General features: G+C 41.2%; 2 protein-coding genes across 2 annotated transcripts in view; both read left to right on the plus strand.

Annotated features, from left to right (window-relative positions):
- Nucleotides 1-18: 18 nt before the first annotated feature.
- On the plus strand, nt 19-5723 carry chchd1 (coiled-coil-helix-coiled-coil-helix domain containing 1). Its single transcript, XM_069885356.1, has 3 exons — nt 19-194; nt 3057-3175; nt 4149-5723. Exons 1-3 carry the CDS (start codon nt 62-64, stop codon nt 4260-4262), a joined length of 366 nt encoding a protein of 121 aa, XP_069741457.1. The 5' UTR covers nt 19-61; the 3' UTR covers nt 4263-5723.
- Nucleotides 5724-8356: 2633 nt separating this feature from the next.
- The window catches only part of LOC138736223 (neurotrypsin), a 49632-nt gene continuing 31699 nt past the window's right edge, over nt 8357-26289 (plus strand). Inside the window, exons 1-4 of the mRNA XM_069885357.1 lie at nt 8357-8619; nt 8846-8888; nt 10796-11035; nt 14798-14936. Of these exons, the coding sequence (XP_069741458.1) occupies nt 8563-8619; nt 8846-8888; nt 10796-11035; nt 14798-14936 (479 nt within the window). The 5' untranslated portion in view covers nt 8357-8562. The remainder of the gene's footprint in view (nt 8620-8845; nt 8889-10795; nt 11036-14797; nt 14937-26289) is intronic.

Below are 26289 nucleotides of genomic sequence, written 5' to 3' on the forward strand. Positions count from 1 at the left end.
TACGACCATCCGGCTTTACGGCAGAGGGTCGAGCGAGCCGGCGCGCTGCTTTGCGGCGGTGATGGCGGCGAGCAGCGGAGCGTCGGCCAGGGTGGCCTGGCTGCTGAGCGGCAGGCGGGGGAAGTCGGTGCTGAAGCCCAACAGGCCGCTGGTGCTCGCCGACAAGGTGGCGAACAGGAGGGGCCGGCTGGGCGGTGAGTGGGGGAACGGGCGGTGGGGATGGGATTGGGTGAGGGTGGGAGTGGGTGTTAGATGGGGTTGGGTGTTAGGAGGATGGGGTTGGGTGAGGGTGGGAGTGGGTATAGGGGTGGGGATGGGGTTGAGTGAGGGTGGGAGTGGGTATTAAGTGGATGGGGTGGGGGTGGGGTTGTTTTTTGGTGAGGAGTGGGAATAGGTATATGGGGTTGGTGGTGGGGTGTATAGGTGAGGGGTGGGAATTAAGCATTGCTTGTTGCAGCACCTCTTGTGCGAAGTGGTCTCGTGAATTCTTCTTTGCTCATCTTAGAGAGACGATGGGACATGTATAACTGTACAATATTCCCTTAGCATTGGATTTGAGGATCAGCAGGGACCTGACCTACTTCTGCAATGTTACGGGTTTAAGGAGGTGGTTGGGGGGGGGGGGGGTCTGCGAATCAGCAACAACAACAATACGCAAGTACGAGTGGGCAGTTCTTTTTATTTCAACTGTGCGCAGGCCTTCACCTGTCACTCCCATCTCCCTTGTATTTGGCTTAACTATTCTGTATGATAAAGAGTTCCATTTTCTAACATCTCCGGGTAAGGAAAGTTCTTCTGAAGTCCCTGTTGGGTTTATTCAAGGATATTTTGTATTTCAAGTTCAAATTTATTGTCAAGTACACCCTGATGAAATAGCGTTCTCTGGTCCTCAGTGCAAAGACACACAACCAGACATAACACACATACAGACAAACAATTCGTACGTGGGACAAATTATACTTTACAATAAATAATTAAATATTGTTTTTATCTTGGATGGTTAGTGTGAGCAGATCCTTTGGTTATTTCTATCCTCTAGTTATGATCTTGCCTGCAAGTAGAGGCAGTTTCTCCATGTCAGTCCTACAAAACTCCTCTGCAGAGATCCCTGTGGTCACTGTAGGAGCCCCATTCTGTTCAGATTTTGCAGAGAACCATTTAATTTGTGTATAAGGATTAACAAACTAAAACCTTTCCCTGGCCTTTCACAAGAGCACAAATAAATCTGACATCAAGATTCAGGTCCGTTTTATACCAAGAGTAATGTGTGGGAGAATAGCGTAAAACTGTGGCAAGGTTATGCAAAGGATGGTGAAAGAGGAAGTGATGTGAGTGATCACACAATCCTCCTGTAGAGCCTTTAATCTGGGCATGTCGCTTTGGTGTAAATGCTAAAAATCTGATTTTTCTGATCACTTTCATTGCTGTTTATAGGATCTTACTGTGTGAGATTTACCACGGTACAGCCATTATTGCACCTCCACTACATTTACTTGACTGTCCAGCAAGTCTGGCTGGATCTCGAAATATTTGCTGGTTCTGCTCAGTTTTGAAAAAAATTGCCGAGTTCTTGGCCTCAATACACAATATGTGATGCCACGCTTTCTAACATAAGTGGCCGTTGTGAGTCATGTTCCCTTTAGATAAAGGATTGCAGTTAGAGTGATATATGCAGCCTGGCACGGGGAGAAGCTGATGTTGAAAGAAGCACACAATGTTTCCAGGGTGCTGAACTGCTGGGTATGACTAGAAAGTAAGAGGCAAAACTGATTAATGGTTGTTTTGCATGAGGCAAAATGTTAAAACTGCATTGCTGGACCAACTATCTGGCTGGACTATAGACTGGTTGACTGGTCTCAGCTTGAACTCCCTGTAGCCAACCATTCTAATTCCCTTCACCACTCCTTCACTATCATATCTGTCTTTGGCCTTGACCCTCTTTCAGCTGCTCTCGTCGGGGAAGAGATACCAGGCTGAGGAACAGCTTCCCACGAGCAGTGAAAATGCTGAACGACCAAAGGAACCGCTCACACTGACCATCCGAGGCTCTCATATTCATGAAGCAATATTTATTTTCATATATGACTATCTGTTCTACATATGTATTGTTTTTCTAGATGTGTGGTGTGTCTGCGTGTTTTGCACCGAGGACCAGAGAACAGAAGGCTGTTTCATCAGGTTGTACTTGTACATTCAGATGAGAATAATTTGAACATTGCCAGGATGAGGTCAAACAATTTTCCTCTTGCATAGCCTTAAACCCAATGGCATGGGTTTCCCAATTAATTTCCATTAATTTTCTAATTTTAGGTAACCCCCCCCTCTCTTGCCAGTCTATTTTCACCTTCCCTAATATCTCATACACCCCCCCCCCCCCACCAGATTCCTTCTCCCCTCCCTTGATATCACATCTTCCTTCTTGAGTCTCGATAGAGGGGTGAGCATTAGCACAGTTAGCGTAGCAGCTAGGACAACATTGTGACAGCAACCAGGACTGGGGTTTGAATCTGGCATGATCTGTAAGGAGTTCTTCTATTTTCCCCAGGGGCTCCGGTTTCCTCCCACCCTTCAAAAATGTGTCGGGGGGGGGGGGTTGTAGGTCAATTGGGTGTATGTGGCTGGCACAGTTTTGTGGGCTGAAAGGGCCTATTATTGTGCTGTGCGACTAAATTTAAATGGGGTCCCAAACCAGAACTCTGACTGATCATTTTTACCCATTGATGCTGCCACTGAGTTCAAGATTCTAGCACCTGCAGGTTTTGTGCTCCTCCTGTTTCAGATTGAGAAGGGTTGAATTTGGTCTGGAAAAATGTTTGGATTTCATAGATCACTAGCTCTCTCTAGCACTTTGATATCCTGGTCTGTTAATGCAAAATTGTCTTTCATTATCCCCACTGCTCTGTTATTAAGATTTCAAAATTTGCTCACTGGATAGTGTCATTCGATGATCCCCTTCAATGCTTGGATGCCCACCCTTTTAAAAACAATGATTTCTTTCCAGTTTTGCATTTTGCCTGGTCATTAATTTTAAGTAATAGGACATTATTAATTTACAGAGGCGACATGTGTAACAGAGATGGCAGTGATGATGGCCTGCTGGAAACAGAGTAACTTCAGTGAGGTGATTTGTGCCAAGGAGATCCAGGCTTTCTTTCAATGTACAGCCAAAGCAGAGGTAATGTTTATTTGAAAATAATCCTAGGTCTGATGTTCTATTTCATGGAAGCCAAATGCACTAAGAGTGAAGTTGTCCATCATTTCTAATGTCCAAGGAGAGCAGAATGGGAGAAATGGGTTTGATGCAAATTTATTACAAATCACCCGTGATGAAACTGCTTTCAAGAACCGGAGATTGAACGCATGTCGTGCATTAACCAACCAGCTGGGTAGGTTTCAGCTTTAGAGGGACTTAGACCAACTCTTGTACAAAAAAGGATTCTATTTTGTTTTTCCCGCTCTGTTTGTAGATCCTATTGGCTTTTCCATTGTCTTTATGTGGCACACAGAAACTCGTGTAATATTGGATTCAAAGAAAGACCACTTCATACGTGTTGTGTATTCTATTGAGTGAAGTTCACTGATTTGCTCTCTATCTCATTGAAATATGTGAGCCATTTGTTATTTAATTGATAACCCCATTTACAAAGAACTCATGCAAGGAACTGAAGATCTTTCATGTGGAGCCTGAAGCATTTGATTGCGTTTGTGTCTATGAATGCAATTCACAAGATTTGATATATTTGGGGATTTTGGGTAGAATTCATTGAGAGTGGATCTTAGGCAGTAAACATGAGCAATATAGCAACATCAGCACATTCTCCTCACCATCTGAAATTTATTGCATTAACATTTATAAAGAGTGTTTCATGGGGTAGGCAGAGTGTGCCAACTGTATGAATGCTTTTTAGTGGTAATGATCAGTGGTTAATTTCTAGGTGGACATCTCTTATCTGAGGGTTTAGTTTTTAAAGAGCAATTTGAAACCGATTTGCCCATTGTGGTTACTACAATGTTACACCAGCACACTTGAATACCAAGTACTTTCGCATTCCAGTAGTCATCAGTGGATGAGATTGTATCCATGCCAGTTTGCTACGCAGGGTTAAAGCTTCTAATGCAGAAACCTAATGGAAATGTCTGTCTTGCAGGCTGAACGGAAAGCAAAAGCAGGTGTGGACAGTGTGACACAGACTGGGTCTTTGAAGCCTAAACAAGCCACAAAATTGCTGCAGAGATATCCGAACAAAATACACGTCACTTAGTTCTGCTAGGAACCACGTCGGGATATGAGAGGCTGCTGTACACTTGTCTTTTTGACACTTGCACCCAATGGCTAAAACATCTGGGAATTGCATGACATCTTGACTTTCTCATTGTATTCTTGATGAGCATGCTCTTGCAAGGTTCCCCTGCTGAATCATTTGGACATCTAATGTACAAATATTCAAGATTGTGGGTCATTGAATAGAAGATTAATATAATATTTTTGTGAACCTCATCATTCTGTTCATTGCTCAAGGATTGTTTATAATTTTCTTCACTGTTGAAGTTGCGAGTTGGATCACATTTTTCCATTTATGAAAATAATCTTTCCAAGTGTCTCTTGCGTTTGCTTGCAAAGTTGCAGAAGAAATATCCCAACTCATTGTCCCATCCTTATTTACGCACCATTTATCCTTTCAACTCATCAGGAATTCTGTCCTGGAATCTTCAACTCAAACCACTTTGCCCCATTTTGATTTCACTCCCTTCCTAGTATCATATAATTGGCATAGTGATTATGTAGCAGTACTGGAAATCTGGAGCAGTGTGTTTAAATCCATCACGAAAGGCAGAATGGTTCTTCTGGGATGGAAAAGTCTTCAATCGCTATGGGTACTTGCTTCAGTAGTTCAGTAATATTGAATTCAGTCCAGCCTGCTTTTGATTCCAGACCCACAAGCTACATTTTTCTTCTCTCTGCCCTCTAAGATGCCCAGGCAAGGTGTTCGATCCAAGGGTGATGAGGAACAGGTGATCATTGTTGGTCTTCCTGTGATACATAGAAGATTAAAGCAAAGTGCAGGCCCTTTGGCCCTTGATGTAATGCGGACCTATAGATTCCTACCAAAAAATATTAAACCCTTCCTACCTCTTAATCCTCTATTTTTCTTTCATCCAGGTGCTTGTCTAAGAGTTTCTTAATTGTCCCTAATGTTTCAGCCTCCACCATTGCAATACATTCCAGGCACCCACAACTTTCTGTGTATATTTTTTTAAAATCTACCCCTGATGTATCCCTTAAACTTTCCTCCCTTCACTTTATGCCCTTAAGGAAGGGCTCAGGTCCAAAATATCAGTTATATATCTTTACCTCCCATGGATGCTGCGAGACCTGCTGAGTTTCTCCAGCATCTCTCTGTTCTGACTACAATCACAGCATCTGCAGACTTTTGTGTTTCACTTCCTGTAATGCCTCCTCCTCTGAGTGAATTTAGAGTTCTGCTTCCAAGCAACTTCATCAAAGACAAAGCTTCCATTTTTTTCAGTAAAGGGAATTGTAATCTGTGAGAGCAACAGTTTTGGGAGTTGCATTTTCCACGGTTATCAGATGGTTATAGACCATTAACTATTGAAATTAAGGCAATTTGGTTTCATCATTCTTAATGTTTTGTAAATCGTGTTGGGTTCTAATCACAGTGTCCTAATTCACTCAGTCCAATAAATGAAGCCTTTCCTAATCATTCAACAGGTCTTTCCTTTGTTGCAATAATACTATAATGTCCCACTCTATGATCACTGATGCAGAAGAATTTCAATAAATGTGAAAGATGGGAAGGCTGTTATGTCACCAGCTTTCCTCATCCTTTCCCTTTAACGTTGGCAGATTCAGTGGATAATTGTGGCTTTAACAAAATGACGGAGTGTCATCTTTGACCCACTCTGTAAGAGAGATGTTCTGTTTGTCATCTGCCAAACAATGAAAGGGGTTCCTTCTCTTCAGTATCCTGTTGCGTAAATACAAGTTCTTTCACAAAGCAATGACAAAGAACTGGTAATAAATCTTTTATTCACTTCATTAGCATCCATCAAGACCAGTGAAACCCGACAGTCAACCCTACATTGGAAAGATATAATGCAGGTAATACTCAGCAGTTCAAGTTGTGGAGGCTGAAAAGAGGTGATGTTTCATGTGGATGTCAAAACCTTCCATCAAAACTCTGGTCTGTGTGGTAAGACGTTAGTATTGAAAGGTGATATGGTCAGGCACACATTTCTAAATGAACAATTGTGCAAAGCAGAGGTATTAATAGCCTGATCCTGACTTGGAAAGACCCACACGAGGTGACGGCGCTGGAGAGAGTGTAGAGAGGGATTTAAAAACAAGCAGACTGCTGGAGGATTTTAGCAGATAGATTGCGCTGGGAAAGGAATTGTATTTTAGACGCTGCAAAGGATGCTGTTACTTGGATTGGGTAGCTAGTTATTGGGAGAAACTGGACAAGTTGGGGTTGTTTTCCTGCAGAAGGGTGGTCTGATAAAAATATATAGAGAGGCATGGATAGTCAAAATCTTTCCCCTGTGTCAGGAGTATCAAAAAGAGAGCATTTAAAGTTTTTAAGGGGATCTGAGGGGGTGACATCAGATACAGAGAAGATGGTGGAATTAGATACAGTCACGACATTTAAAAGGCATTTAGACAAATAGGGAAGGCATAGAAGAATCAGGAATTGGTGTAGATCAGTGGTTTTCAAACTTTTCCACATACCACCTTAAGTAATCTCTATGCCATCGGTGCTCTTAGTAAGGGATTACTTAAGGTGGTATGTGAGTGGAAAGAAAAAGTTTGGAAACCACTGCTGCAGATGGTCCAAAAGGTTAGCCGAGGGGCCCATCTCAGAGTAGAGGACCGTGGGTAAGGGGTAGGATAGGAAGCTGGGCTGAAGTTTGTTTCCAGGTGTATCGGAGCCTCCCGTCTACCACCTGTGCTGCAGATGTATTTTCCAATCCATTAGGTTGGGACGAGGTGAGGGGCTCCTTGAGTTACATTTACCATAGTAGGGATACGTAGGAATAGTTTAATCAAAATGTGTAAATAGTTAAGTCCATGAGAAGTTGTTGAGGAGCACGTCCCCATCCTGTGTGGAGTAAATTTAGTATTAACAAGTAGGGATGCAATTAACAAGAATGAACTGCAGAAAGAAGCTAGGACGTTTCATGAGAATATAGGAAGGAATGGAACAATATCTTAGTGTTTAGTCTTTGTTCAGGTGATCATCCCAACGGCGGAGCAGGCGGATGAGGATGCCCAACAATGGGTAGGGAGGCTTGCGAGCACGAACTGCCGTGGACCCACAACACTCAGGGCTCTACCTAGCGTGCGATTCGACGGACTGTGCGGTAGAAACCATCACTGGTTCAACGGGCAGAAAGGCGATTCTCAGCAATGCGTCGTGGAGCACCAAGAGGGCACAGAACACTGCTGGCCATCCACTGCATCCTGACCTGTCTCCAGCCGTCTTGCCACGGTGTCCTGATAGGCCGGGGCGAGAGAGTGAGGCTGACGACCTGCGCAACTCTCGTTCAAGTCCAGCGCAAGTCATGACTCAAACCCAAAGTCATGGTCATCTTCGACGAGGAAGGACGAACAACAGCAAGTCTTTGTTCAACAGGGCGGATTTCCTAATGCCATCTGAGCCCATGTTTGTAATTTCTAGCTTAAAAGTTGCCCCAAAGTTTACATTGAAAAAGCAGAATATTTTCAAATTTGATGATTCTTGCACCCAACTTTAAATCCTGGTCCCCGGTGCAACAGTTTCTCCAGCAGATTCTTTTCCGTTTGAGTTCAGGAACAGAATTTATTGTCATGAACAGGTCATGAAATTCGTGGTTTTGCTGCAGCGTCACAGTGGAAATATTCATATAAACCACCTTACAAAATAAATAAAACTAGTGCAGGAAAATGTCAAAGTAGGACAGTGTCCGTGGTTCATTGATCATTCAGGAATCCGATGGCAGAGTTTCGTCGAGTGCTCGTCTTCAGGCTCCTGGACCTCTTTTCCGATGGTAGCAGAGTGAAGAGGGCATTTTTATAATTGATGATTATGAATGAGAATAAAAAGAATAAATATTCGTGTTAGAGTATGGGAAGAAGGGATTGGAAGTTCTAGTGAGACTAGAGTTTGCATGCCAACCTGGATTGGTTCCACCGCGGCTGGGGAGCTCACAGTCAACCAAAGTTTTATTCTGATCTCCGCCAGTCTCCTGCCCGGGTCCGAGGGCTGGATGAATCATCCCGAGAATTGGCTGGAGTCCAAGGCGAGTCATTAAAGCACTGCAATGTCAGTGTGGGGAGTGCAGACGCGTGGCCCATGCGTAAGGGGCGAGATGAAATGTGTCGATGCGCCGAGATTCACCGCAGTGTGCTGATCTGCGGGCGGCTCCCTCACACGTTTCTGGCCATCGCTCGGCTCGCTGGCCCAGCACGCCCGTCTCTCCCCTTGCCAATTCAGGGCAGTCTCTCCTCGAGCTGGCTTCATTCAGATCCCGGCGACAGCCCTCGGATTAGGATGTAACTGCATCATGGTGTTGGCTTGTGCAATCTGGGGTCTGCTCTTCCTCACGTCGGCAGGAGCAGAGGTAATGTGGGCGCCCGCCCCATACTTGACACATCAGTTCCATCTGCAAACTTTTCAGAATTTAACATGTAGAATACGTTTCATCCCCTCTCGTTAGAACGTCCGTTAAACTGGTTTGAATGTTCATGTTGAGCCTCATGTGAGCGAACACCCCCGTCCCACAGTCCCGGCCACGAACCACTCGCGTTCGGGTCGCATTCACAATGTCCTGTTGTTTTCTGTGACAGGAGACCGGAGCCACCCATCAAACGAAGGACAACCATTTGCCAGGTAACTCTTCCATTAAAACAGCGTCGGGCAATTTTGGACTCCAAACGACTGCAATCCGCAAAATAACCGCGGAGTAAACGTGGGCGATCAAATCTCAATTTTCACTTGTAAAACTCACTGGGAGATAGGGTCGGGTATTGGATTTGGACTTGTGGGACGAAAGGGCCTGTTACCGTGCGACAAGCCCGTGCCGCCCCAATTACACCCCATTAACCTACAACCCCCGGTACGTTTTGAAGGGTGGGAGCAATTCTGAGCCCCTGGGGAAAACACACGCAGACACGGGGAGAACGAACAAACTCACTCCCTACCGACAGCGCGGGGTTCGAGGGCGGGTAACAAAATTAATTACATGCATTTTTAAAATTTAATGGACAATCGTTCACAAAAGAGCATCGACTGAACTTCTTATTATGTGTTAAAATTGAAAGCAGCCGGGATAAAACTCACCTGCCTTGACAGCAAACTGCCTGGGAGAATGAATGTTCTATTTTCACGACAACTCAACATGTTACTACATTACTCCTTTGAAGAGCTGCGCTAAAAGATGTGTGGGAGCGTCCACTGGCTGCAAACAGTGCTTCCAGACAGGACATTACATGACTAAAAGTAGTTAAATTAGTAAGTAAAAACACAACGCTGGAGAAGCTCAGCAGGTCAAACAGTGTTCTTTGTACCTCAAGGATAAAGAATCATAACCAACATTTAGACTTGAGCCCTTCATCAAGGTTTGAGCAAAATGCAGACAGGCTCCAGTGTCTGCCTACATTGTGCTCATACCTTGAGGAAGGCCTCAAGTTATGTATCTCTATCTTTGCTATATAAAAGGATACTGTTTGACCTGCTGAGTTTCTCCAGCATCCTGTTTTTACTTCAAACTTTCATGTTTTACTTCTGGTTAAATTTGTTATAATTCTGGGTGCAATATTTGACTGATTTGAGGTACTGAATGGTTTTCCCCTGTTGCTAAGTTCCACGAATATTCAATGACTCTCTACTCGTGTCCACACACAGTCCCTCTTAGGAAATAATTACACGTTCTAAAAATCTGAATCTTTAGATTCTGTCAGATGGTCGGGGAGTTTAAACACAATGCACAGGATTGTGCTTTTAAGTCAGGAGTCAGCACACCTGATTGTAGCACTGAGTGGTGCTAAATGTCTGCAAGGAGGGTATCATCTATTGAATTTATGAAGAGTCAAGTGAAGACCAAGAGTCGCTCACTTGGCTCCTTGATTCTCCCTTAATTAAGAGCAAGGTCACAGTTGGTCTGATCATAATCTCAGCTCTGCGTGTCAGCGTACCTCTGTGGCCTTTTTCCCCTTTGCTTGTCTATCGTGTACAGGTATCAACCTTAAATTGAAATACCGTATGTTGCTTTGACTCAAGAGATTGACTGCAGAGATGAATTTTGCAGTGTCACTGCTGGTGCACTCCATCAGATTAAGATGATGTTTGGTTTGCAATTGGATGCAGATGGTCAGACCACAAGAAGCAGTTTGCTAGTCCACACTTGGTTTCTCCAATGTAGAGCAGGCCCCATGGTCAGCGATGATTCCAGATCCTGCGGTGTGTGCCATCTTAGTCCATTTGACGTTGGTTCAGGGATAAGTGATGACCAGGACACGTCAGGATGTCAGCAGTGGGGTCGGTGCGTCAGCGCGTGGTCTAGGTCGGTGTGTCAATGGGTGGGGGGGGGGTCGGTGTGTCAGTGGGAATGGTCTGGGTCAGGGTGTCTGGCTCCTCTCAGTCTTGCCTGTTCATCAAAAAATGAATATATTTTGTTTCCTTGAAGTCTTGTGATTGCCCCACTTCGATGTTTGCTGCACTTCAACAGCATAATGGGGGCAAAAACAGTTTATAAAATTGATGAGGAAGAACATTCAATTTCTTGTTTGTCACCACAGGTTTTAGCCATTGTCTAATCGATGTCCGCACACCAGGCCAGTACACATCAGCAACGTTCACAGTGGCTGGAGAGGAGTGCCTGAAGTGGACTGAGTTCCCAGACTACGTCGAGCAGTATCCCAACAAGGGTCTCGGTGAGCACAACTTCTGCCGCAGCCCTGATGGAGAGAAGGTTCCCTGGTGTTTCTATAGAAAGAAGACTGGCTCCATCAGCTGGGCAGAGTGTGACTGCAATCAGGGTGAGTCATCCAGTTCCCTTTCTGTCAGAATTGTGCTATTATTAATGTTTAGTGTTTAAAATATTATTTTAGTGAAGCTACTTTGTGGGTTGGTCAGGGACACACACAAAGACACATAACACTTTGAGATAACAGGTTTTTCAGAGACAAAGTGTTGGTAAACAGAGCAATAAAACCAGCAGTGATTGTCAGTTATTGAAGCTATAAACATCGGGACTTGTCAGCCACAAACGAGCCTGCAGCTGACGTGGACTTTTTACCCCCTCCATAAATCTTCGTCTGCGAAGCCAAGCCAAAGAAACAACCACAGAAGTCAGAGGTGATTCTTCATTGAAACTAAAGAAAAATCAGAACCATCAACTCATACTTTTGGAAGAGATGAGACTTCAAACAGAACCGCAGTGATGTCCTGTGATTTTGACCCTCCAAAAAAGTAGCTTTAATACTGCAATGAGTTTCATCTGAAGAGTCAAAAATGCAGTAAGCTTCAATGAGGGAAGTACTGCTGTGCATTCTCCCTGTGATAGGGAAGGAACACAAAATCAGTGAAAGAGCTACTTTACTGTCTCTTTTTCAAAAGAGGGCTGCTCTCATATCCATTTTTAAATTGTCACTTCATTGTTACCCTTGCCTGGGTTTGTTGAAATTAGCGTGTAAAACAAGTTCTGTAACATCCATGCAAAAGAGGAGGATTTGTGGAAAATCATTCGCATGAAGAAACATTCAAGTCTACAAAGGATTTGAGTAGCTAGATTGATAAATGCTCATTATGCAATGATTAACTATAATTTTTTACATCAATTATATTTAACACCTGAAAAATTAAAAAAGTATGGTTTTCATGAATCAGACTTGTGTTTTAGATGTGGTGATACGGTTGGAACTTTTTTTCATGCCGTTTGGTCATGTATACATAGACAATCTTTTTGGAAGAAAATTCAATCATTTTTAGAATATCTGTATAAGATTAAAATAGTTTTAGATCCAACAGTATTTTTATTGGGTAGTTTGCAACCTTTGAAAGGCTTGGGATTAGATAAGTTTCAGCTTGCTTTTGTATATTTAGCTTTATCCGTAGCGAAAAAATGTATTGCTAGTACGTGGAAAGATACAAATATGATTGATATTAATAGATGGCTTAATGAGATGAAATATTGTTTAATAATGGAAAAAATTACGTATGTTTCGTGTGATAATTGTAATTTTTTATAAACAAGTGGTCGTTATATTCAGAATATTTACCTTTCAATTTACATTGATTAGATCTTAATATGTATATTTAATTTTTCTTTAATATTTTTTCTTTCTTTATGGCTCTCCTTAGGAGAGTTGGCTGAAGTGGCGGGGGGGGGGCTCTTTTCTTTTCTCTTTTTTTATATATATATATATAAAAAATAACATTCATGTTTATGGTTAATTGTTGTATATGTCATATATTATTTGTTTTTTGAACAAATAAATAAAGTTTAAAAAAAATACAAAGGATTTGAGTTTGAGAACTTTGGAATGGCAGTTTTAAAGAATGAGTTTCAACACAAAAGCTTTCTGAGATGAACTTTAAGATCATCTCTTCCTACCCTTACTTTCAGAATCAGAATTTATAGTCACAAACAAGACACGAGCTTCGTTGTATTCCTGCAACATCGCAGAGCAAACATTCATCTAAACCACATGAACAAAATAAATAAAAATAGTGCACAGAAAGTCAAAGTGAGGCAGGGTCTGGTTCATTGATCATTCAGGAATCTGATGGCTGAGGGGAAGAATCTGTCCTAGTGCCGCTGAGTGCTCGTCTTTCAGGCTCCTGGACCTCCTTCCCAATGGTAGCAGAGTGAAGAGGCCATGCTCTGAGTGATGGTGGTGGGGTTTAGCAGGATAGAGGTTGCTTTCTTAAGACACCTCCTCTTGTAGATGTCCTTCCTGTCGCTGTGCAGTTACATTTGATTCTATTTGCACCGTTGCCACCACAATGGCACCTTATTGTTACCACCCTCTCTGTTGGTTGAGGGACTTCCCCTTGGTCTCAGCCCCTCAGTGCCTGGAAATGGAAGGGCTCTAGACTGTGGTCCTTCCCCCACAGCACCCTTGCGTTGGCTGCACCAACCTCAGTGCATCCCTCATCATGTACTCCTGCAGCCAGGAATGTTCCAGTCAGCAGCATTCTCCATGTCCTGAAAGACCAACAGGTTTCGGGCAGACCAAGGTGCATCTTTCACTGATTTGATGGCCTTCCAGCAGTTCTGGATGTCTGACTTTGTGCTTCCCCAGGAACGGCCTAGATCAGAGAGTTCTCTCTCACGCTGCCTCTAGGGATGAACCGTGACAAGGACCCTTGCATCCTTCTCCACACACACATGGTGAATCTGCATCCCGCAAAGATGTGGGCGACATTCTCCTCGGCAGTCATCTCAGGGACAATGTGCTTAGTGGGCAATGTTTCAGTTGCACAGGAAGGAGCTGACTGGTAGGGCTCCTCCCCCCACCAGCCAGGCCAAGTCCTGGTACTTGTTTGTGAGTCCTAGGCTACATGGATTATTGGCCAAGGCTGCATTGCTCATCTCACAGAAGAGAGATCATCATCAGGTTTCGAGTCTGCACACCCACCAGTCAGTGTTCATTCCCCTTGAGTGACAGATGGTTCTATGCCCACTCTGCTGGGGAGAAGAGGTCCATCAGTGAGTGAGTCATTGGAGAGGCCAATAACTACAGTAATCTCGATTTTAAAAAGATATTGGTTATCAATGCATATCTCTTTCTGCTTTATTTTAATTAAACAATGAAGGAATTTCATGAACACATGGAAGCAAGTTAATTATAGTGGAGTCCCCACTGGCAGAAGCCCAGAAAGATTTAACAAAGTAGTCTGTTTTGATTTTTTTTTAAACCACAATGTCATTCCTCTCCATCTTGAAGACTTTGACATTTCCTTGGTTTCAGGTCTTTGCAAGTCAGCCCTTTCAACCGACTTCCCCTCAGAGTTTCCCTCAAATATGAATCAATTTGTATTTGCAAGGGTGTCACTGGAAATAAAATGAATGGGATCTGTTTCACTCCTCCCTCCCACCCCCACACACAAGTGGCTCTATTTGTCAAAGCATCTTCTGCCAAGCTGACTGAGACATTGTCTCATGATAAGACAGATCAAAGCTAATGGCAGGCAGCCTTTTCCAGTTACCCACCACTCTTACCCCTTATATCTCCTTTAAACTTTCTTTCCTCCACCCCCCCCTCCCCCCCGACCCTTACCATAAATGTATGTACCATTTTTACCCTGGGAGAAAAAGCTTCTGACTATCTACCCTATCAATGACTCATAATTTTATAAACTTCTCAGCTTCTGACGCTCTAGAGAGAGCAACCCAAGTTTGTCTGATCTCTCCTCACAACTTGCATCCTCTAATCCAGGAAACATTTCTACTGTACCATTTCCAAATCCTCCTGCAACAGAACTAGCAGAATGGCAGGCACACAATAGTCTTTTTAAATTTTCCTCTTCAGTTGTGGTGGATTTCATCTGTCCAGGTCGATAGTGTGCCATGCTGTGATGTCAGATAGCTAAGCAATAGAAGGACATCAGTATGTTCCAAAACAATTAGCAATGGTTTAAATTCCCCGAAGAAAACATTATCAGTTGCTTGTGTCCCTCAGTACCTGGTTTGAAGTGGTTTTGATAAAGATGGCATGTAGTGATTCATTTTACTTCAGACTTTATTCCTTTTCAAAGGAGAAACATCCATTTGTTATTTCTTTTGGATTTCTCAGGTGCCATCCGATTGAGTGGGGGAGCCAACCACCGTGAGGGAAGGGTGGAGTTATTTCACAATGGACGGTGGGGCAGGGTCTGTGACAAGAACTGGGACAACAGAGATGCCACCGTGGTCTGCCATCAGCTGGGCTTGAGGTACGAAGTGTTGGAACACCAGTCCGGCAATTATTCTGAATATACATGTTCTAACTCTTGTTGCCAATATTGGACCATAAGACATCGGAGCAGAAAATGGCCATTCACCCCATTGAGTCTGTCCCGACATTTAATCATGAGCTGATCCATTTCCCACTCACCCCCTCTGCCTGGCCATTATCTTTGATGCCCTGGCTAATCAAGAACCTGTCAAGCTCCCTAAAGACTTGATCTCCACAACCTCCTATGGTAGCAAATTCCACAGACCTTCTAACTGAAGAAATTCATATGCATCTCTGTTCTCTCCTGGCCATTATCTTTGATGCCCTGGCTAATCAAGAACCTGTCAAGCTCTGTCTTAACTACCCCTAAAGACTTGATCTCCACAACCTCCTATGGTAGCAAATTCCACAGACCTTCTAACTGAAGAAATTCATATGCATCTCTGTTCTCAGCAGACTCCCTTCAATCCTGAAGTTGTGCCTTCTTGTCCTAGACTCTCCCACCATGGGAAAAAAACCTTTCAACATCTACTTTGTCCACACCTCTTAACATTCAAAATGTTTCAATGAGATACCCCCCTCATTCTCCTAAATTCCAATGAGTACAGATCAAACATCCCTCATATGATAACCCTTTAATCGCCAGATTCATCCTTATGAACCTCCTCTAAACCCTTCTCCAACATCAACAACAAGGAGCCCAAAACTGCTCACAAAACCCCTTGAATTATGTATGGATCTTGGCATCAAACTACTCACATTATTGCAAAATGTTTTAAATCTCCTTCACAGGAAACATTTAAATTAATTTTGAATCAATTTGTTGCTTAAAGTGTTGAAAGATTTGTGACATGGGTCGATTCTTTCACTCCAAGTGGAAGGTCTCGTTGAAGTTGGGTGCAAATACAGCGAGGCAGATACAGGAAACCCAAAGCATGAAGAGAACCATGGCCAATGGCAGGTCAGGCAGCATGTGAACAGTGTGAGAAAGAGTTACCAGTTCAGATCTGTAGTTGGTGTAATATTGGTTATCAACAAATAAATGTTGCTTTAAGACAATTAATACTCATACTGTTTCACTTGCCGCTATCTGGGATAATTGCTGATTTGTTGTGGCTTTCAGTGGTTCAGGTCATGGAAAAAGGCAGAGATTGGCTATGCCAGGGAAAGAAGCCATGAAAGGCCTGCTGCTCTCACATCTTCTGCACTGAACTGGAGAAGGAAGCATTATTTAGAGTGCCAAAAATTCACCACTACTCGCTGGGAAGACCATTTACACTATTTCCTGATCAGAACCTTTTGCTGAGGACTCAGCTATTATTATAATGGATCTTCCTTCTGTATACATACAGGTCTTCTTGGGGAAGAGTCCTTGTCTTGCATAAATTTTTGATCCTCCTCATTTTCTTTGGCTTGGTTTCGTGGACAAAGATTTATGGAGGGGTATGTCCACGTCTGCTGCAGGCTCGTTGGTGACTGACAAGTCCGATGCGGGACAGGCAGGCATGGTTACAGCGGTTGCAAGGGAAAATTGGTTGGTTGGGGTTGGGTGTTGGGTTTTTCCACCTTTGTCTTTTGTCAGTGAGGTGAGCTCTGCAGTCTTCTTCAAAGGAGGTTGCTGCCCGCTGAAATGTGAGGTGCCAAGATGCACGTTTGGAGGCGATATCAGCCCACTGGTGGTGGTCAATGTGGCAGGCACCAAGAGATTTCTTTAAGCAGTCCTTGTACCTCTTCTTTGGTGCACCTCTGTCTCGGTGGCCAGTGGAGAGCTCGCCGTATAACACGATCTTGGGAAGGTGATGGTCCTTCATTCTGGAGACGTGACCCACCCAGCGCAGTTGGGTCTTCAGCAGCATGGATTCGATGCTTGCGGACTCTGCCAGCTCGAGTACTTCAATGATGGTGATTAAGTCATTCCAATGAATGTTGAGGATGGAGCGGAGACAGCGCTGATGGAAGCGTTCTAGGAGCCGTAGGTGATGCCGGTAGAGGACCTATGATTCGGAGCCGAACAGGAGCGTGGGTATGACAACGGCTCTGTACACACTGATCTTTGTGTATTTCTTCAGGTGGTTGTTTTTCCAGACTCTTTTGTGTAGTCTTCCAAATGCGCTATTTGCCTTGGCGAGTCTGTTGTCTATCTCTTTGTCGATCCTTGCATCAGATGAAATGGTGCAGCCGAGGTAGGTAAACTAGTTGACCATTTTGAGTTCTGTGTGCCCGATGGAGATGTGGGGGGGCTGGTAGTCATGGTGGGGAGCTGGCTGATGGAGGACCTCAGTTTTCTTCAAATTCCAGAGTTCTGAATATATCTGACATTTTAACATTACGTATTTCTCTGCCGGATCTATTATTTCCTCCTCTATTTTGATTGGTACATTTTTATTGAATAATATAGCTACTCCTCTAGCTTTTGAATTGCCCTACCCAGTCTCTCCTTAATTTATTGTGTTCCACTTCAGTTAGATGTGTTTCCTGCACAAATGCTATATCTATTTTTTCTTTTTTCAGTAAATTTAGTAGACACTTCCTTTTGATTTGTTTATGTATTCCATTAATATTTATAGTCATATAGTTCAACATGGCCATTTCATACTCTGTTTACATCTCATTTCCGCTTCCTTACCACCACCTTTCCCCTTTTCTCCATTTCCATTTCTCAGTTTTCTTTTTTTGAACGCACTGTATGACAACACTTCTAAAACATAAAATATTTAAACCGTTCCCACATCTAAAATTCCCTTAACCCCAAGAGTTTCCCCCCCCTCTCTGAATCGCCCCTTGTCCCTTGCCGGGCAACCACAACTCCCCTCTCCATTTGGACTGCAAGCCCATTCACAAGTGTCAACTGATTTCGCAGTGACTGTTATTCTCTCCCACCCAACCCCCTCCAGAAAAGACTTTTATCTTCACATTACAACAAAGTTCCCCCTCTTTTCTTTTTTTTCTTTTTTTTATACTCCGCTCCTCTTTTTTTCCCCCTTCTCCCTTACTTCCCTTTTCTTCCCTCCTTTAGTTCTTACTTATACATTATTTTTACTTTATATGTAGTTTGTTGTTGTTCTTTGTTCTTGTTACATCTCTTCATCTCTTTTTCTGTCCTACAGGCGTTCTGCAAATTCTCGTGTTTTCTCTGGATCCGAGAAGAGTCTGTTTTGCTGCCCCGGGATAAGTATTTTAAGCACCGCTGGATATCTTAACATAAATTTATAGCCTTTCTTCCATAGGATCGATTTTGCTGCATTAAACTCCTTCCTTTTCTTTAGGAGTTCAAAACTTGTGTCTGGGTAGAAAAAATTTTTTTGACCTTTGTATTCCAGTGGTTTTTTTTGTCTTCTCTAATTTTATTCATTGCCTTCTCCAATATATTTTCTCTTGTCGTGTATCTCAGAAATTCTACTAAAACGGATCTTGGTTTTTGTTGTGACTGTGGTTTCGGGGCTAATGTTCTGTATGCCCTTTCTATTTCCATTCTTTCCTGCAATTCTGGTATTCCCAGGACTTTTGGGATCCATTCTTTTATAAATTCTTTCATATCTTTGCCTTCTTCATCTTCCTTAAGGCCCGCTATCTTTATATTGTTTCGCCTACTATAGTTTTCCATTATATCCATCTTCTGAGCTAACAACTCCTGTGTTTCTTTCACTTTTTTGTTACTTTCTTCCAATTTTCTTTTTAAGTCGTTCACTTCCATTTCTACCGCCATTACACATTCTTCCACATTTTCTAATCTTTTCCCTGTTATGACCAGCTCTATTCTATTCACCTTTTCTTCTGTACTTTTCATTTCACTAAATTCTAGTTCAGCCATTCTTTTAATGCTTTCATTTGTTCTTGAAAATTTTTTTATCTATGTTCTGTCCATTCATTTTTCCTCCTATTCCTCTGTGCAGAGCTTGGTGTTCTTTTTCTTCTTCTGTGTCTGCTCTTGGGTTTGTGTCTTCTATTTCTCTTCCTTGTATCTGTGTCTCTTCTGACTTTCTTGTTGAGCTGCTTGTCTCAGTTTGTTGGGTATTTTTTTTCCGATGGTTTCTTGATGTTAGTCCTCTTCTTCTGGGCTGGTTATCTGTGTTGTGTCTCTAGTTTCCTTTTTTCTTTCTCACCCCTCCCGTTCCTGTTGCTTTCTTTATCTTCCAGCTGGGAGCCCTGCTGTCAGGCCTCTCTCAGCTGTTCATGCTGTGGAGTGGTCTCCCCTCCCGTCGATGTTCTCCTTGTCATGCACATGCGCAGTTGCGCACCCCTGTTTGGCTCCGTGAGCCATTTTTACAGTCCTGCGGTTGGTGAGTCGCGACCCTGCGGGGTCTCCACTAACCTCGGGGAGTGGGCTCCTCTTTCCACGGCAGGTCCCTGCTTTTTCGTGCAGGTAAGGCCTTCACCTTTCTCTTCCGGCGTCTTCTTTCTTCTTTTCTTCCCGTTGTTTTTGGCTTTTTTTTCTTAGATGCCATTTTCTCCACACCTTTATTTCTTATTTGTTGTGATTTGTGTATCTAGGGCTTTGCTTTTTCTTCATTCTTTTCCTTCTTTTCTGGAGAGGGCAGGTATTCTCCTACCGGTCACTACTCCATCACGTGACTCCTCCGGGAATAGTCCTTGTCAAAGCTGTGAAACCATATAACCATATAACAATTACAGCTCAGAAACAGGCCATCTCAGCCCTTCTAGTCCCCACTGAACTAAGTTCTCTCCTCTAGTCCCACCTACCTGCACCTTGCCCATAACCCTTCATTCCCCTCCCATCCATCTACCTATCCAATTTTTCCTTAAATGACAAAATGGACCCTATTGCCAATACTTCTCCCAGAAGCTCATCCCACACAGCCACAACTTTCTGAGTGAAGAAGTTCCCCCTCATGCTACTTCTAAACTTTTGCCCCTTAACTCTTAACTCAAAAAGGCCACAACAGATGTTGAAAATGATACTTCTATTTACAGATGGTGGAAGATGAGTTCCCCTCAACAGCAATGGAACAAGTTAGAGCTGAGCAAATATACCTGGTGTTGAGACAGAGATATGAACACTGTCTTACCTCTGGACTGACTCAGTGAATGAAGATATAAAACTATTTCATCGCACGTGCTATAAATTATTGACCAACTAAGGTCACATAAAGTGGGAGAGAGGATAGTGATACTGAAGGTTAACACAAAACAGGATGATGGGTGAATGTGAAGGCAGTAGTTAAAGGATTTGTCTGTTGGACCAGCATCAATAAATATTTAGAAAGCCAAAGCACCAAATGCACAATATGGCAAGATAGTAGAGCGCAACTTCCTGAAATGTCCATTCAAGCGAGAAACTGGTCTACATTGAGATTATTACAGAAAGATGTGGACATTTTTTCAGTTTTTACCCTCCAGCATTTGAGATGACTAAGAATGAAATCCATGGGACCATGCTCCACCACAGCATTCACAGTAGAGGAATTTAGAACCTGTTGTACATGGAAGAAGTTGCATCAGATATTGGTCCACTTTTTAGATTCCTTCAGTTTGAACAATTTAGCAGAACAATGAATGAAGCACAATTTAATTTCTCCTTGGCCAAGTTAAAATGGCAAAATAGTAAGATCAGATGATGCGGTAAATGACTTGTATGTCACAGAAAGTTCATCAGTTCACACAAAACATTCAGTTGGAGTTTTTTTTTCTCTCTCTAAGCAAAAGATCAACACCACACTTTGCAACTCAATACCCTCTGGCAGAAATTCTAATGCACAAGAGATGAAGGGCATTCTTGTTCAGCTATAATTGGAAGTAAAAGTGGTGGAGTAGTGGTTCAATCAGGGCGAGACTCACAAAGCCAGTGGCAATGAGTTGTTCACCCTGCATCAGAAAAGTTTGTGTATGATTGTTTTGAGATGAGAAGATGGAAATTTGGAGTTCAAAAGTGTTCAGGATATTCCAACAAAATTAACTCCAGTGAACACTGATTCAGTTAATGTGTGAGTTGTGATAAACAAAATGAGAATCAGTTGTAGGAGCATTAATTGATCAGATATCAGATCAGATACTTTTTATTGTCATGTAATAAAACAGAAATGCAATATTACACAAAATTACCTTTAGTCTGCCATGAGGCAGATAAAGATTCACCATTAGCATTGCCCAGCGCTCCTTCCAGTCAGAAAGAGAAGCAAAAGAGAGTCCCCCAGAGTCACCAAATGTCCATGGATTCACCCCTTTCACACTTGTATCCCCAGACTAACCCTGGGTTACAGCAGTGTTCGAAGAGGGTTCCCCAATTACAATTAAGTTGTTCCTCGTGTCTTTTTTTTTATTTTATTTTTCACACTGTGAACCATATCAACCAAAATATGTACAAACGTATCTCATTAAATTTACACAGTGGTCTTCCCCCCCCTTCCTTCCCTCCCCTCTACCCACCCCCCTCCAATACCCATAAACATTCAACATATACAATACAAAGGAAAATAAACCAGAAAAATGCGTCATCTATTTATTATACACTGAATCTAGTCGTTTTGTCTTCTTATCATTTTCATTCTCATTTTAGGGGATGGAGGTCGTAGGCAAGCTCTCTCTGATATGTTCCATGTATGGTTCCCAAATTTGTTCAAACATTGTGACTTTATTTTTTAAATTATATGTTATTTTTTCCAATGGAATACATTTATTCATTTCCATGTACCATTGCTGTAAACTCATGCTCTCTTCCATTTTCCAAGTTGACATTATACATTTTTTTGGTATCGCTAAGGCTATCATTATGAATATTTTTTGCACTTTATCCAATTTGAGGCCTAATTCTCTACTTCTTATGTTACTTAAAAGAAATATCTCTGGATTTTTTGGTATGTTATTTTTTGTAATTTTATTTAGTATATGATTTAATTCTTCCCAAAACGTATTTACTTTTGTACATGCCCAAGTTGCATGTAATGTTGTTCCCATTTCCTTCTTACAGCGAAAACATCTATCTGATAATGTAGAATCCCATTTTTTAATATTTGAGGAGTAATATATACCCTGTGTAACCAATTATACTGTATCATGTGTAACCTTGTGTTTATTGTATTCTTCATAGTTCCAGAACATAACTTTATGTTTAAATCCTTTTCCTTTATGTTTAAACCTAAACCTGCTTAGGTTTATAGTTTATTTCATTTTCCTTCTCTTGCAGCTTAATGTACATGTTGGTTATAAATCTTTTGATTATCATTGTGTCTGTAATCACGTATTCAAAGCTGCTTCCTTCAGGTAATCTCAAGCTGTTTCCCAATTTGTCCCTTAAATACATTTTCAAATGATGATATGCAAACATTGTACCATGAGTTATTCCATATTTGTACTTCAACTGTTCAAATGTTAATAAATTATTTTCCAAAAAACAGTTCTCTATTCTTTTGATTCCTTTTCTCTCTCATTCTCTAGAGGAAAGGTTGTCTATTGTAAAAGGGATTAGCGGATTTTGCGTCAATAGTAATTTTGGTATTTGATCATTCATTTTTTTCCTTTCTAAGTGGATCTTCTTCCATGTATTAAGTAAATGATGCAGTACTGGTGAGTTTTTATATTGCACCAGCTTTTCATCCCACTTATAAAGTATATATTCTGGTACCTTTTCCCCTATTTTATCTAGCTTTCTCTTAGTCCAGTCTGGTTTTTCCCTTGTCTAGTAAAAATCTGATAAATACCTCAATTGTGCGGCTCTATAATAATTTCGAAATTTTGGTAACTGTAAACCACCTTGATTATACCTCTCTGTTAATTTATCTCATGCTACCCTTGGATTCCTCCCTTTCCACAAGAATTTCCTTACTATTCTCTTTAGTTCCTTAAAGAATTTTTCTGTTAAGGGAATTGGTGATGTTTGAAATAAGTATTGTATCCTTGGGAACACGTTCATTTTAATGCAGTTTACCCTCCCTATCAACGTTAGCGGTAATTCTTTCCAATGTTCTAAGTCTTCCTGTAATTTATTTAATTGTGGCTGATAATTTAGTTTGTACAAGTGGCTTGTACAAGGATTATCTAACCTGATTCCTAGGTATCAGATTGCTTGTGTTTGCCATTTAAATGGTGATTCTTTTTTAAATTCTGTATAGTCTGCGTTACTCATTGGCATTACTTCACTTTTATTTGTGTTGATCTTGTACCCTGATATTTCTCTATATTCCTTCAATTTCTTATGTAATTCTTTTACTGATACCTCTGGTTCTGTTAGGTATACTATGATGTATACTATGATGTCATCTGCAAATAAACTGATTTTATACTCCTCCTCGATTATTTTTGTCCCTTTTATTTTATTTTCTATTGTTATCAGTTCTGCCAAAGGTTCTATTGCTATTGCTAAGGTGAACGGGGGGGGGGGGGGGGTGTGGATAGTGGACATCCCTGTCTAGTTGACCTACTTAATTTAAAGTGACTCGATACATATCCATTTACTGTTACCTTCTCCAACGGTCCATTGTACAATGCTTTAATCCAATTTATATATTTATATATTTTTCTGGTAGATTGAATTTCTGTAATACTTTAAATAAGTAATTCCACTCTACTCTATCAAAAGCTTTTTCTGCGTCTAGAGCAAAAGCCACTATTGGTTTCTTATTTCCTTGAACTGCGTGTATTAGGTTAAGTTTGCAGACATTGTCCGCTGTTCGTCTTTTCTTAATAAATCCAGTTTGATCTTGTTTTACTATTTTAGGTACACAATCGGCCAATTTGTTTGCTTATAATTTTCCTATTATCTTATAGTCTGAGTTAAATAGAGATATTGGTCTATATGATGCTGGTGTTAGTGGATCCTTCCCAGTCTTTGGTATTACTGTAATTATTGCTATCTTACATGAATCTGGCAAGTTTTGTGTTTCTTCTATCTGGTTCATTACTTCCAGGAGAGGAGGAATTAATAACTCTTTAAATGTTTTATAAAATTCTATTGGAAATCCATCCTCTCCTGGTGTTTTATTCTTCAGTAGCATTTTTAATATATCCTGTACTTCCTCTGTTTCATATGGTTTTATTAGTTTATTTTGTTCCACTTCTTGCAATTTTGGCAGTTCAATTTTAGATAAAAATTCCTCTATTTTATCATCTTTCCCCTCATTCTCAGTTTGATTCAATTGTTCATTAATCTCTGTTGGAGTATATGTAATTGTTTGTCCTTTTTCCTTGATGCCAGTATCATTTTTTTTTTAGCTTGTTCTGTTTTAAGTTGCCAGGCTAATATTTTATGTGTTTTTTCTCCCTATTCATAATACTTTTGCCTCATTTTCATTGTGTTCTTCTCCACCTTGTACGTTTGTAATGTTTCGTATTTAATTTTTTTGTCCGCCAATTCTCTCCTTATCATCCCTTTTTACTAATTCCTTTTCTGTACTTACTCTCTCCCTTTCCAACTGCTCTATTTCCTGATTGTAGTCCTTTTTCATCTTAGTCACATAACTTATTATCTGCCCTCTAATGAAGGCTTTCATTGCGTCCTATAATATAAATTTTGTCTTTCACTGATCCTGTGTTTATTTCAAAATATGTTTTAATTTGGCATTCAATAAACTCCCTAAACTCCTGTCTTTTAAGTAGCATGGAGTTTATCCTCCATCTGTATGTTCTTGGTGAGGTGTCCTCCAGTTCAATTGCTAATAATAGGGGTGAATGATCTGATCGTAGTCTAGCTTTGTATTCAGTTTTTCTAACTCTCCCTTGAATATGGGCTGACAACAAAAACATATCAATCCTTGAGTAAGTTTTGTGCCTACTCGAATAATATGAAAATTCTTTCTCTCCTGGGTGTTGTCTCCTCCATATATCCATAAGTTTCATTTCCTGCATTGATTTAACCACAAATTTAGCTACTTTATTCTTTTTACTTGTCTTTTGTCCAGTTTTATCTTACATTGGGTCCAAATTAAGGTTAAAATCCCTTCCTATCAATATATTTCCTTGTGTGTCTGCAATCTTCAAAAAAATATTCTGCATAAACTTTTGATCCTCCTCGTTATGTGCGTATATATTGAGCAAATTCCAAAATTCTGAGTATATCTGACACTTTATCAGTGCATACCTCCCTGCTAGATCTATTATTCCCTCCTCTATTTCGATTAGTGCATTTTTGTTAACTAGTATGGCTACGCCTCTAGCTTTTGAATTATAGGATGCTGCCATTATGTGTCCTACCCAGTCTCTCTTTAGTTTGTTATGTTCCGCTTCAGTTAGATGCGCTTCCTGCATAAATGCTATATCTATTTTTTCCTTCTTCAATAAATTTAGTAGCCTCTTCCTTTTAATTTGGTTTATAGTCATATAGTTCAACATGGCCATCTTATATCTTGCATACATCTCTTTTCCACTTCTTTGCCACCTCCATCCTCCTTTTCCCCATTTTCATCTCTTAGTTTTCTCTTATTATACTTAATATATGACAACACATTTAAGACATAAAGTACCCCCTCAGTTCCCGCATCCACTAATACCTTAACCCCAAAAGTTCCCCCCCCCCCCTGAGTTGGCCCATACCCCTTGCCGGGCAACCACAACTCCCCTTTTCATTTGGGTTTCGATCTTGTTCGCAGCGTCAACTGGTTTTGCAGTGACGGTTATTACCCCTCCACCCAGCCCTCTCCAGAAAACACTTTTTTAAACGCATATAACAAAGCTCTTTCTATCTTTTTCCCCCTTAATCCCTTACTTCTCTTCTCTTTCCCTCTTTAGTTCTTTACATATACATTGTTTTTACATCTTTATATATACTTTATCGCCGTTCTTCATTCTTGTTACATCTCTTCATCTCTTTTCCTGTCCTACAAACGTTCTGCGAATTCTTGCGCTTTCTCTGGATCTGAGAACTGTCGTTTTGCTCCCTGGGTAAAAATATTTTAAGCACGGTGGATATCTTAATATGAATTTGTAACCTTTTTTCCATAAAGTTGATTTCGCTGTATTAAATTCCTTCCTCCTCTTTAAGAGTTCAAAACTTATGTTTGGGTAAAAAATATATTTTGTCCCTTGTATTCCAATGGTTTATTATCTTCTCTAATTTTATTCCTTGCCCGTTCCAATATATTTTCTCTTGTCGTATATCTCAAAAATTTTACTAAGATGGATCTTGATTTTTGATGTGCCTGTGGTTTTGGAGCTAATGCTTGTGTGCCCTTTCTATTTCCATTTCTTCCTGTATTTCTGTCGTTCCTAGGACCTTCGGGATCCATCTTTTTATAAATTCCTTCATGTCTGTGCCTTCTTCACCCTCCTTCAGGCCCACTATTTTTATGTTGTTTCGCCTTCTATCCAACATATCAATTTTCTGAGATAACAACTCTTGTGTCTCTTTAATTTTTTTGTCACTTTCTTCCAATTTTTCTCTTGTCATTTACTTCCATTTCTAC

The sequence above is a fragment of the Narcine bancroftii genome, chromosome 6, assembly GCF_036971445.1.
Source record: "Narcine bancroftii isolate sNarBan1 chromosome 6, sNarBan1.hap1, whole genome shotgun sequence".
NCBI classification, from domain to species: Eukaryota; Metazoa; Chordata; class Chondrichthyes; order Torpediniformes; family Narcinidae; genus Narcine; species Narcine bancroftii.

What these genes read in the sequence shown, in the direction of transcription:
- chchd1 (XM_069885356.1), top strand. Translation starts at nt 62, where the DNA reads ATGGCGGCGAGCAGCGGAGCGTCGGCCAGGGTGGCCTGGCTGCTGAGC. An exon ending in CAGGAGGGGCCGGCTGGGCG is followed by an intron (nt 195 to 3,056) that starts GTGAGTGGGGGA and finishes ATTAATTTACAG; the next exon opens with AGGCGACATGTGTAACAGAG. An exon ending in AATGTACAGCCAAAGCAGAG is followed by an intron (nt 3,176 to 4,148) that starts GTAATGTTTATT and finishes TCTGTCTTGCAG; the next exon opens with GCTGAACGGAAAGCAAAAGC.